Source organism: Eretmochelys imbricata, chromosome 7 (assembly GCF_965152235.1).
Source record: "Eretmochelys imbricata isolate rEreImb1 chromosome 7, rEreImb1.hap1, whole genome shotgun sequence".
NCBI classification, from domain to species: domain Eukaryota; kingdom Metazoa; phylum Chordata; order Testudines; family Cheloniidae; genus Eretmochelys; species Eretmochelys imbricata.
Window position 1 is genome coordinate 20,466,796 of NC_135578.1, and position 13,593 is coordinate 20,480,388.

General features: G+C 45.4%; 1 protein-coding gene across 1 annotated transcript in view; it reads left to right on the forward strand.

The window, feature by feature from the left end:
* Nucleotides 1-13,593, forward strand: part of GRIP2 (glutamate receptor interacting protein 2) — a 142,758-nt gene that overhangs the window by 90,777 nt on the left and 38,388 nt on the right. The window contains exons 11-15 of the mRNA XM_077821466.1: nucleotides 3,463-3,588; nucleotides 4,252-4,404; nucleotides 5,039-5,225; nucleotides 12,528-12,673; nucleotides 13,280-13,360. Of these exons, the coding sequence (XP_077677592.1) occupies nucleotides 3,463-3,588; nucleotides 4,252-4,404; nucleotides 5,039-5,225; nucleotides 12,528-12,673; nucleotides 13,280-13,360 (693 nt within the window). The remainder of the gene's footprint in view (nucleotides 1-3,462; nucleotides 3,589-4,251; nucleotides 4,405-5,038; nucleotides 5,226-12,527; nucleotides 12,674-13,279; nucleotides 13,361-13,593) is intronic.

Below are 13,593 nucleotides of genomic sequence, written 5' to 3' on the forward strand. Positions count from 1 at the left end.
CGTAGTAGCAATCCAGAGTGCAAATTTCTTAGCATAATCATGGCACTTCAAGGCAAAAGGTATGAAAGTGACAACTGTTCCCACGTTATTTAAACTGTTTAACGAATGAAGGTCAAAACAAACAGATGCCCTTGAGCTGCACGTTGAACGGCCGTTGATATGAAGCAGAGCTCTGTGTGCTGTGGATCCAGGCTGGTGTATGTCCTTAAATGTTCCCTGCTCCTATCTATCTGTGTGTGTATATGTATACATAGAGCTGAGCCCTTACTGAAGTAATAGGCCGCTATCTGCGGGGTCTAGGAGTGGGAGAACTGGTGAACAATGCTGCCTTACAGGCATCTGCAGCTTTCTTGTGGCGGCTGGTCCTGCAAGAAGCTGAGCACGTTCTGCTCCCATTGACCTCCGTGGGAATGGGTGGCCCTCTGCATCGTAAGTGATTGAGCTCTTAGGGCCAAACTGATATTTGCCCTGCAGCCTCTTTATACTGTCTAGGTTGGTGCAAAGGGGCTGTAGGGCAGACATAAACCTCCCCCCCTCCCCAGGGAATAACCCCTGCACAGAGGGTCTTAGTACCCCCTCCATGTAAGTCCCTCCCCTTCCCCCACTGCAAGGACAGGGGGAGGCTGTAGGAGGGTGGCAGTGGGACCCTGGCTGCCCAGAATAAGGGAAGCACAAGCCACCTCCGCTATGTCCCTGCACCAGTGCTCATGCCAGCACAGGTATGAATTTGCCCCATAGTGATTAACCCCCAGGACCACATAATAAGCTTCAGGTGGTTGATCTTGTACGGGTACATAGGGCTGTACATGGAGCAGGGCGTGGGTGTTACTCTGCCACCCTCTTTGCAGTATCCTGTTCATGTGAATCTGGGAACAAATGAGGGCACAAGAAAAATGGGCCATGCAACACAAAACAGGTAAACTTCTTCAGTGGATGGCAGGTGTGTAAGGCCTAGAATATCGCCTTCTGGAGAGCAGCAGAGCGTAGGTGGGTAGATGCCATTGACATCCCACAGAGACACAAGATTGTCAATTACTTTTCATTAAATACTGTTTAATATTTGGTTTTATGAGAACAAAACTCCTGTGTTTTGGATCTGACCTAGGGTTGCCAATTTTGGTTGGACGTATTCCTGGAGGTTTCAACACATGGCTTAATCTTTAATTCCCTGAAGCCTCCAGGCCACTCCTAGAGGTTGGCAACCCTAATCTGAACTACTGAACAGTGTCCCCTATATTCACAGCATGCAAACTGCATAGCTGGAGCCATGTCTTTTAAAAAGCAGATAGTTTCTCATCTGCTCAGTTCGCTAAATAAATCACACGGGACGCAGAGAAACAAGTACACAGAATTGCAGAGGAAATGCCTGAGCTGAACAATGTGATTGGTGTAAAGTGCCTATGGAAGCCTATGGTGTGATGGGTATCACATAAGCAGAATTTATTTCCAGTGTTTTAGATCATCAGGGAACATGACTTTTTAGATCAAATCTGTGTGGCGAAGTCACTAGTCGAGTGGGTATCCTTGTCAGAGATCTGTTCCTTGGTAAGAGCTGATCCTGCTTGTGCTGCCAGCAATTACACTTGGAGAGAGAGAGTTCAATTTGCAGAGAATATCTCATCCGTGAAGGATGGTTATCAGTCTGTGAAAGGTTAAAAGAGCTCCACTATAAGTCATGGCTACAGTGACTGTCTGCTGTGGGATGCAGTTTGTATGTTGCTGAAAAGAGGGTCTGTTGCAAATTTGCTCATTTTGTCAAGCATTGCCCACCAGGAAACAAAAATATAGATAGATAGCACGATGCACGTCACCTGGGAAATAGATCCAAGTGCTGTGGGAGTAGGAAATCAAACCACGTCAGTGGCCACGGCCAGTTCTTGGTCCAGGGGCCTTGATAAGAAAACATTCAAATATCACTTCAGACAGAACAGAAAATGTGCATGCATCTTGGTATTCGTTTATCTGTTCACCTCAAAGAGTGTGCATGGCACCATAAATAGGTATCGTGAAGCCAAGGTAGCTCCTGCATGGAGACTATGCTCTAGGGCCCTAATCCTACAATCAGATCTGCACAGGCAAACCGTTGTGCTGCTATGGAACCCCCTGAAGTGCTGGGCTGGAAGAAGGGATAAAAAGGAAAGCCGTCGAGTGGCTTCCTGAATGTTTGCCAAGTGTCATGTTTGCGCCCTGGTTTTTAAAGCTTTTTTTTTATGTAGACTTCCTGTAATGTAGGCTCCTTTTGCTGTTTGAGTGGAGGCGCAGTGTGTGCGGTTTGTGTGTTTGATAAGATTTATGAAAAACAAACAAAAAACCCTTCCCTCTTTCTTCTGCCTTGGTGAGTGCTCTGGAGCCCACAACTCAACATGACAGGAGTCCCTCCCATCACCATTAGCCTTGGCCTAGGTGTGACATTACCTGTTGGTTGGTGAAGTTACTGCTGGTAAAAGGTGCCAGATGAAGCTCTAAAAACTGAGCTCTCTTCAGCATGCACATATAGTGTTCAGCATTGGCAGGAATCCCCCGTGGTGCTCTGTTAATATGTTTAGTTCTGCCCTGGTAAGAGGATGGTTCTGTCTCAGAGACCCTTCAATCTTTGGCTTTTTCTGGTCGTCATTTTTTATAGAGATGCCTGACCACTGGTGAACAAATAGTGACCACAAATGCATTTTGCATTGGCCCTATCTACAGTACGGGTGTTTTAGGGGGAAAAATCCCACCAGTGCTACTGTTAGTTCATCTGCACCAGTGGTAGTGTAGGTGTGAACCCTACAGCAGACAAGACTCCCTTTCAAAACCTCCTGCAGCCTCTGAAGCCTTGTCTACAGTAGGGCTCCCAGCGCATGGTGCCACTGAAATAGTGTTAGCACCAGCAGGAGCCCCAGTGTAGACCAGGCTTCCAGAAGTTCAGGCTAAAATGCTCTAGTGTAAGCAATACCCGTGACTATACAACAGCTTTCAGATGGTAATGAGTCTTGGGCACTACCGACCTGGGTTAGATTCACGCCAGCGGCTCTGAGGTGAATGGAAGCCTAGTTCTTGGGGAAGCAAATTTCCGACATCCACATCATCCAGTTGTTGTTGTGCTGTGACATTACTCAGTGACACATCCCTGTTGCTGACACTCTCACTGCACCCTGACACCGCTTTCCTACCCAAACAAAATTATGGCTGTTCTTACCAATGGGACGTTGGTGGGGATGTGGACGTTTGGTATATGTTGCAGCCCTTGTCGAGACTGGCAGAACTGTGTGCATGAGACGCCTGCATGGTGCCTGGCTCAATAAAGTGGTGCTAATGTGACTTGACTCAAAGTCCCCTGTGGGGAAAGGCTAGTGCATTGATCCACTGATCTACACAGCTCTCCCAATGGCTGAATCCTCAAAGGCTTCTGTTCCTCGTTGCTTATCTTAATTTTCTTTTCCCTGTCTTTGTGGTTTTGTTTCTTGTGTGTGCTGATTGCAGTCAAGGTGCAGAAAAGTGACCACCACCATTGCTGGGATCCCTGTGTCAACTACTGCCACACCCACCATCCAGGGCACTGCAAGACACCCACCTGGAACCAGACCTCCAACCAAGATTATTGCAAATGTAACCCATCCACTAAGCATTTGTGTCTCTCTCTCCGCAAGAGCTTGTAGCTCTGCGGTCGTGCTTACTGACCACTCACCTCCCACAGTAAGCTTAAAGAACACTGTCAAGGTTATCGATCCAGAATGTGACCCACCACTTCCTTGGTCTCCAAATCTGTGTCCAAAAATCCGTAATGAGGTTTTTATTGTTAAGTGAGTGTGTGCAGTCCAGCACATGGGGGAGGGGAGCAGACAACCCTCCAATAAAGCCCAGCATGCTGAGCAACCCTATAATAACACACTAGTGTAACTAGCTAGGCATGCTCTTGGGCAGCTCTACAATATGATGATGACATGCTGCAAAGAAGGCAACTCTATACTAATGATACCAGCATATTTGGTTAAGGAGGAGACAGTCCTACAGTAACACACCAGTGTGCCCAGTGTAATCATAGGCAACCTTACAGTAAACACGCCAGTGAGTGCATGCGTGGTTAGCCAATGGAAGTTTCCAGCAGAAAGCATGTCCTGTTTTAATCTGCTGAAGTAGTTGCTTGCTTACTTGCTTGATGTATAACTGGCGAGTTAAAAGTTTGCGTTTAACCATGCTGGTGAGTTAGGTTTGTTTTCTCTTATTTATTATTCTTCGTGTGGGTATGTAACATGTTCTGTGTTTGCATAGCTCTGGTTGCTGCCAATTTCTCATCGCCCAGCATGAACACACAAGGTTTTCCCTGCCAGAATTCGAATACGCTACCTCGGAGCTCCCAACCCATGAGCCCGCGTGCCACCATGATGAGGAGGAGACAGAGGAAGAAGGACCACAAGAGCTCTTGTAAGTGGGATGCCTGGCTAGAAGGGTGTGTTGATCTCAGTGCCACCAACCCTTCCCTCTTCCTACTCAGGTGCCCTCACTAGGGCCAGCCTTGGACACAAGCAGTGGAAGAGACTGTGGTGGGCCCTGTGCTTTTGTGAATGCTGTGCTGACAGCATCTTGCAGTCCCCTTTTCCTCCCCACCTTTTTGCCAGCAGGGATCAGAGTTTGGAGAAACTTTGTCATGAGTTTAGTTTCTCTCCCTTAATTTGTACTGCTCCTACTACTCCAACCTTTCCTGCAGTGGGGCCAGAGTCCTGGCCCAAGTTAATCACTGCCGCCCCGCCCCCCCCAATCTCTCCTGCCTGCATCTTTTAGGTCTTGCTCTTGCTTGAGACCTTGCAAATCATGAGCTTGCCCCTCTGTCCCTGCTGATAAGTGGTGCTTCTGTGACATACTGCATCCACCTCCATGTGTGTTCATGTTAGGCTCCCCTCCCCGGCAGTGTTCCTTTACCGTGGAACGATGCAGAATGGCCAGTTGGAAATGGCTTGTGTGCACTTGCAGCCACGAGGCAACACGGGAGCCATGTTTCTGCAGACCTTGCACAAAGCTAACTGCTAACCACCACCTCTAATGCTTTCTCTCATTTCAGTGTCTCTGGCTTCTAGTACAGTGGGTCCCGGCGGGCAGATTGTTCACACAGAAACAACAGAGGTGATCCTAAGGGGAGACCCCTTGAATGGCTTTGGCCTTCAACTCCAGGGTGGGATCTTTGCTACTGAAACCCTGTCTTCCCCGCCCCTCGTCCGATTTATTGAGCCCGACAGCCCAGCAGAGAGGTTAGAGACCTTGCCCTTGATCACTGCATGATGTTGCTGATGGTTTCCTTTTTCAAAGACGTGTCTTTCACCCATTACTCCTCTTTTTATTGATTATCTTTTCATTATCACCAGTTCCTCACTGGGTGTGGCTTAGTGCTTGTGCGTTCAGTACAGGGAAGTGAATCGGTACTATACTGGAGGGCCTACTTGCTGGTGGTTTGTTTCAGACATTGCATTTCCTCATATTCGAGCATGGAACTTAATTTTAATCTCCTTCCCATCTAGGAGAGCATCAATATTTATTTGTATGCATTGGCCAATACAGCAGCATTTGGGTTTTCACTACAATTAAAGCCAATGTACCACGAAATGGTCACAGTTGATTAAAATTAACTGTAATTGGCTCAGCAGGCCTGTGGTTTGACTAATCAAAGACCTTTATAAAGAAACGCACTTCGCACTGTGCCCTAAATCAAACTAGGTGTGGGCTCTAGTGAAGCACCAGAGGCTGCGAATTCCACAGGATCTTCTGGCATTGCACAGGTGCACCCAGAAAAACGCCTTGTCCCTTCTCTGAGATGGCTCCATCATCTCCTGGAGGAGTTGTGCTGCTGTCTGATATCTGGATTTCAGTGGAAGGTCATACCCAGTTTGTGTGAGCGTTACCTGAAGTGTCTATTTCTGTGGCAGTTGAATGCTGGTGTTTATCGTTTTGTCTGCCTGCCACGTGCTTTGTGACGTCTTTTTTTTTTTGTTTTTAAGTGCAGTTGGAGCCAGAAATGACTCTAAAAATGACGCTATTGGCTCCATGTGTACCTCACTGAGACTCAGTAGTAGGTTGGTTTGCTTCACAGGTCAGAAGAGAATATTACGTAGCACGCTTATCTCGCTCTCCAACTCAGCATCTCGGAGCTCTTCAAGAAGGTGGCTAAATGTCATTATCTCCATTTTATGCACAGGGAAACTGAGGGACAGCATAGTGAAGTGACTTGCCAAAGGTGGTGCAGCAAGCCAGTGCCGGAGTTGGGGCTAAAATCCAGGTGTTGTGAGCCCAAGTTCTGTATTCCAGCCAAAGGGCCACACAGATGGCTTTTTTCCCCAACATAACTCTCAAGCTCTAAAAATCAATCTGTTCCTCCTCCCTCTTACATTGTTACCAGTAAAAAGACCCTTGCAATTCAAATTTAGCTGACAGTGTTGAGAGTGAGGCAGAGTAATTAGCAATGATTATTCATGGAGCAGAATAGAATCGAGATTGTACTTCCAGAGTTACCTTGGCTCCTGTGGGATTACGGGACCAAATATTGTCTTTACATAGTGCCAGTAAAGTCACCAGTGGAGACTCAAACAAGACCACCGCTGGTTTGAATAAGAAGCCATTTTTACATAGCATTCTCTGGCTACAGCCTTGCTTTTAATTCCCACTGAATAAGGTACATTAGTTTCAAAACTAACCGCATGCACCCACCCCTATGGACAATTCCTTAAACTGCCTGTGATTTACACTGATGATCTGTCCTGCCAAATGCTGTGGTGGAAATAACAAATAGCTCCTGGTTCCTACTGTGGCTCTTTCCCTAGCACAACAAATCTCTGCAGGCTTGATTAATGTTTTATCTCCCTGGCAAGGCTTCAGCTGCCACAAACCACACTACACAAATAAAACATTGATCACACCACAGAGAGGGCCTAGTGGCATTTAAGAGTCTCAAGCAGAAAAAATCTGAATCTTTGCATCGCGGTATCCACGTTGTGGGGCAGCCTGTGTTGTACGTAATCACAGCAGATATAGTTTAAATACTTAGGATCAAACTTTGTGAGGTGGTGGTGGTGGCAAAAAGAAAAGAAGTATCTTCTGTTCTCCGAGGTCTCCCTGAAAATATTGTCCAGCTGTGGCACCAGTTGGTAGGGATGCTAAAGCCTTCTGCGCCTTATTGTTTGGATTTAAAATCCAATTTATAAAAGCGACGGTGGTTTTATTTCCCATTAATGTGGTGGAGTTGGACCGTGTTGTGAAATCCCAAACTGCTTTTATAAATCAGGCATTAACAAAGCCTTCTCTCCCAGGAGGGTTTGGAATCAGCGCTGCCTCTCTTATCCTCTTGCCAAGCCCCAAGCGAGAGCAGAGACTTGCTGCACGGTCTTGCCTGGATCTAACGTGTCATGCAGGCAGCTTTTCTTCTTAGCTGACCACCCAGCAGGATTCTCGCTCCGCCAGTCACCACCTTCATGCATTCAGATTGCAGAGAACTATCTTCCCTGCTTTGCAGTACAGATTATTTGGATGTTGAAAATTACTTTCTGCAATGTGTGCTATCTTCAACATAGCAGGCCACCTTTCCTAGCCTCTTAGCCACAGGTAAAACACCTTCATCATATTGTTGTTGCCCTCCTGGCACAATAGAATCCGGTCGGTGTTTAGGGGGGAGGGAGAGAGGAGATATGTAGGGAGGCCAAAAGAAAATTGTACTAACCTCCATTCAGGCCAGGAACTTTATTCTCTCCTCCTTAGCAGGTACTGTTCGAACTGCTACTACTCCAGATATCTCAGCCATTTTCTTCCACTTACGAGGCCAAATCGTCATTCGTGGCTGGCCTTCATTTCGACATGCTCACCCATGTGCGTGCAGTCTCTGTGCTACACAAACGTTGGGTAGCCACCTGTGCAAACAAATTGGGCTCCCCGGTTTGTATATGAAAGAGCATGCGTTTGCCTGGTCGGCTATGCTTGTGGAACAGGAGGCCGGTTGGAGGCTGGCTGAGCATTTGCAGCCGGGGGAGCCGTTCCGGAGCAGGGAAGGAAAGCCCTTTGAGTGCGAGGAAGGACACAAGGCCCAGGAATGTAACTTTTCCTTCCTTAGTCTTGCTTTTTTTTCTCATCCGGCTGTCCTCCATGGGGATGCGGTCTGCCTCATGTTGTGATACCATCATAACTCACTCTCTCATTGGCCGGTCTCACCTGTTCACCGCCTTTGGGTTTTTCTCTGTTTAATGGGGTGGGACATAGTGCAGTTCCGGTGAGTTGAGTCAATTCCCGGTATAGCCACTATTCTCTTGAAAGCAGCTAGCCAGTTCCCAATAGCTACTGAGTGAGAGACGCAACATCTGGCTGTGGAAACTTGCTTTATGAGCTGACAGTGCTGTGTGCCTGCTGTAGAATGGTCTGTGAGAATCCAAGCGAAGGGGAGAGGATTTGATTCCTATCCCCTCTAGAGTGCTCTGTTTTAGGTCAGCGCCTTACACTAGGCAGCAGCACCAGGCTGTGTTTAGAAAGAGAATTTACTGCATCTTTCAATTGGTGCAGGAAGAGGCTAAGTTCTCCTTGGCAACAAGTCAATGTGTCACCCAACTAGTGTTTGTTTCCAGTGACCCTGGGACAGGTATTTCAAGGGAAAGACAGCCCTGTGATCAGTTTTACAGCTGGTGGCATCTAAGAGTCCTCCCTCCCCATCAGTCACTCTGCTTAATGGGGGCAGGTTGAGCCCTCTGGCCTTGAAAATTAGGCTGTGACTCAGCCCTCTGCATCAGCAGCTGGAGTGGTATAAGCTGGGTGTCTATCATTTCCTCTTGGTTGCCTCTAAATGTGTTTGTTTCCCTCTCCCTCATGTAACTAAACGTTCTGCTGAAACAAGTAAGGTAACTCTTCCTTACCAGAGTGACTTCAGGGCACTATCCGTGGGAGGAAGAGTCTGCAGGATCAGCCCTTTGGAGAGTGCATATTTGCCAGGAGAATGGGCGAGGCTTTCTTGTCTGTCTGGGTGCCAAAATCTAAGTCTGTTTAGGTTCTGAGATCTCCAGCTCTGCTCAAAAAAAAAAAGGAGTACTTGTGGCACCTTAGAGACTAACCAGTTTATTTGAGCATAAGCTTTCATGAGCTACAGCTCACTTCATAGGATGCATATTGTGGAAAGTGTAGAAGATCTTTTTATACACACAAAGCATGAAAAAATACCTCCCCCCACCCCACTCTCCCGCTGGCAAAAGCCCATCTAAAGTGATCACTCTCCTTACAATGTGTATGATGATCAAGTTCTGCTCAGATTTTTGTCATTTGATCATAGCACCTGGAAGCCAGTAACACTAAGAGCTCACAAGTGAGAAAAATTAGTGACCAGTGAAAGTTGCCACCAAGTTTTTATCAGGTTAGGATGTGACCTGCACATCGTATCAGCCATAACAAAATGTAAAGCTCATTTAGAGCAGACATTAAACCCAAGTGAAGGCATCCAACACGGTGAACTCCAGTGTTACAAGAAGTATGTCCTTCACTCAAGAATACACCAGCCTCCTCATTCTTTTCATCGGTAGCACTTTTCTTCCAAGGATCTCGCAGCACTTTACAAACACTGATGGAAGCCACGCAGCCCACCCATAAGTTGGGTGTCATCTTGGTGGGGAAAAAGACTGAAAGAGGGTTTGGTCTGCATAAGACCAGCGTGTCAGTGGTAAAGCCAGAAAAATAACACAGGAGTCTTGACTCCCAGTCTCCTTCACTCACCACTAGATGATACTGTAGACTAGAGTTAACAAGGCACATCTGGCTTCAGCACCTTCATCAAGGGGGACATGAGGTCACGGCTTCACTTCACAACATTTTAGAGACCTGGGAGGAAAATCTAACTTGAGCGAAGGAACGTAAGAACCTGCGTCTCCTGTCCAAGCAGCTCGAGTGAGGAAAAGGGCAGCCATCTTCTCTGTTGTTATTTGAAGGCACCCAATGACCCTGCTGTCCCGTGATGAAAACCATGGCAGTGTCACAGCCGGTTCAGTCTTTAGCTGACTTTGTGATCACAATGTAATACCTTTTTGTCGTGCTGCTGTTGGTTCCTTCTAAGTAAGACCTAGTGCTGCAGCAACAGAGTTCATAGTGCTGAAGGAAATCTTTCTGTCACAGCCGTTGGGAGTCTTAAGTTCTATAAGCCACAATTTCCACATCTAGCCACATCAAATCATAGTAGCTGCACATGCAGAGGACCAGTGAAGCATCTAATTGATTGTACAGCCAATTAAAACTGCCATGATTCACATTTATAGTACACAGAAGAGTGCCTGGCATCTCTGGGTCTCCTTGACATATTCTTTAAAAATACATCTTCATTTTTCCATGGATAACGTAACCCAGGCAGCCCCATAACATAACACAGATTTAATAAATACCAGCAAAATCACCTCTCCAACCTCTAGAGAGAAAAGGTGTTGAGCATGTGCATTTTTCAACACCACAATGTAAGTGTGCTCTCATGACATCTTGGCCGGTTGCATCCAGGGCTTGTTTGGAATGACAGCTACTTCCTAGTCTCCTTTGTCCATGATGGCCTCTTAATGTAGTAACAAACCTTGATACCACAGGTGACTTGTTCTCTTACAATCCAGTCGTGCTTGGAGTGAGGTATGGGATTGTTAAGATATGGTTGCTCTGTGAAACGTCAGCAAAATCCGATGATATTTGAAATTGGGTAGCTGAAGGTTTTGCATGGTCAGTAACAGATAAAGATCCCACTGAGCTGGAGAACCTGAGTTCTGAAACTTGGGAGAGTTCTTTTTCTCCACCTGTACACTTAAAGCCAATACCCATCGAGAGATTTTGGAGACCATTCTAAGTTGACTGAAAGAAGAACTTGCTATAAATCCTGGAATTCTGCACCAGTGCTTGGCTGTGGTAACTAAAGAGGAATGCAAGAGAAGAAAATTTTGGAAAGATTTCATGGGTTTAGTCCCTTCCTTCTAGCCATAATTCAATGGTTACATGTTTGTGTGTGAGACAGACAAAACTGCCCAATGGGGAAAGCCCAGGTACAGCACTGCATTCATGTCTTTGTGGAATAACGCGGTAGGCAAGACGAGCTGTGGTGGATGGCACAGAAGTCTTAAGATTTCCTTCTGAGGTTAAGGCAGGTGAGATTGGGGTTTGTTTGCAAACATATTGCTTAGTGTTTGCAAAAACTCTGCTCTGTTCATATGCACAGATGAAACCCACAATATATGGCATGCATGCTACAGTTATACAACTCCAACCCAACTGTAGAGTTCTTTGGTTTCTTCTGAATTAAAAAGTTGTTACACAGTTACGTTTTGGTTTTTTTTTAAAGTGTCAGTTGTGGTTATATTGGAAGAGCATCAAACAATAATATTGGCCTTTCGAGGCCAGTAAACAGCATCAATGTACATTTGGCGTCAGGAAATGCAATTACAAGGGATGAATGATTATCCAATTTGCTGAGACATTTTGGTGAGTTCATTGGATTGTAACTTTGATATTAGTCCTATATTAATTGGAGGATGCTGTAATTTTCAGTATCATTATTTTGGGTTCTAGGAGACTCAGACATCCACACATGGAGAACTGTGTACCATTAGATATGGTTAGAGAGCAAAGGCAACTAGTTTTTATCCAATTTCACAGCTGTGGGTTTGGTTTCTAGGGGTGGCAGAGAGATTTCTCTGTGTACACTGCAGGAAACCCGAAGAACTGCTATTTGGGAGCAGAACATGACTGAGCAAAGAGTAGGTCAAACTCTGAAAATATCCGTGCTTGTGAGTTTGTTCCTGATGATCTTGGTAGGTTCTCTACATTAGGGTGTGTATTTTAGAGCTATGTATCTTGTTTTTGCGGCCTAATGTTATCATTTCTCAGCTGTCAGAGACGATCCGTGCCTGCTGGTGTGTGTGCGTGGGGGAGAGGGGGGACGGTAGCAGAGCAAGGGCAGCTGGCTTCAGCAGTGTTACTGAGCATGCTCTGTACAAGCCAAGCAGCAAATCTCAGGGGGCACATGACCCCGCGTGGCTCCCCAGTGTGTTGCCTCTGTCAGCTGTTTTAGTCGTCTATAAATAGACTTGGAAACATCAGATTTTTATCAGTAAATGTCTAGTTCACTGTACACACACACACACACCAACAAAAAAAAATTTCCATCGATAACTGACATTTGCAGGTAGGCAAAGTACGAAAAATGCTGCTTGAGAATGAATAAGTTTTAATTTAAGGAGGTTTACTTTGTATCTTTTGACATGTTAAGTTGACTCTTTTTGTGTTTTAACGGGGTATATAAAGCTTTAACTTTTTGAATCTGAGCAACTGCTGTCACAATAATTATTGATTCCCCCCCGCCCTGTTGTCTTATTTCCTGCAACTGTGAAAATTGAAATGGCTAAAAATAGGAAAAAATGCTTAAATAAACATTGATATTATCCATCAAAATGGTTGGAAAAAATAAAAATTGAATTCTTCCAAGTCAATCTGTAGATTGTGACTGACTTGTCTGGCAAAGGTGACTCATAGTTGTCTTTGAGCTTTTTCTCCTTTTCTGATCTGGACTGCAGGTGTGGGCTGCTACAAGTCGGAGACAGAGTCCTTTCCATCAATGGCATTGCAACTGAAGATGGGACCATGGAGGAAGCCAATCAGTTCTTGCGCGATGCAGCACTAACCAACAAAGTTGTGTTGGAGTTAGAATTTGATGTGGCAGGTATGTAATCAGTGCATTCACCCCTCTCAAGCATCCCCCAAAAGGCTCTGGTAGTTCTTTATTAGCCCCGGTATAGGGAAAGCCTGCTCCATAAACATTCTATAGCCTTGGTAAGAGTCACTGATTTGATGTGAGCTAGCAATAGAGAGATACGTTCGATCCCTGTCTAAATCCTGTTTTATCCAGAAGCCACCTCTCTTAGTGGGCATGCATGCTTAATAAGTGAAGAGGTCATCTTTTTTTCAGATATTTTATAAATGTATGGATTTAAGAGAGTGAGGAGACTAAAGGCAATGACTGGTTTCCTATATGTGTGTGTGCTTGGCAGAGCTGCCTCTGAATCCTGCACCTCCTGATTATTCTCTCTCTACTGATAACAGTACATACAATATGTATATTTTTAATCCAATTTTCCTAAAAATCTAGATTGCCATTGTTAACCATGAGTACACTGAATGGATTAAATCATGTAGTACGTTATATTTATCAACACCTATAATATATGTCTTAAAACTAATTTTCTCGGTGGTTCAGAATGGTCCATCAAAACAATTGAAAAATCTGTCCTTTCCTACTTTTATTCTTCTCTCTGTTTTGGTTTTATAGAGTCTGTCATACCCAGCAGTGGTACTTTCCATGTTAAACTGCCCAAGAAAAGAGGTGTGGAGCTTGGAATTACTATCAGCTGTAAGTACTGCTTCGACTATAGCTACAACGGCTGGCAGTAGCAGCCACCACTGGCTTCCAATCTAGCTTGCTAGAGGAACACAATAAAGACAGAAATTATTTGGTTTTGATAGTGCCCACAATGTGCTAGAAATCAATGGGGCTTAAGCATATGCTTAAAGATAAGCATATGTTTTGTTGAATCAAGGCCTGAGTCATGTTCAGAGGGAGAGAGAGAGACCAATTTACTTCCT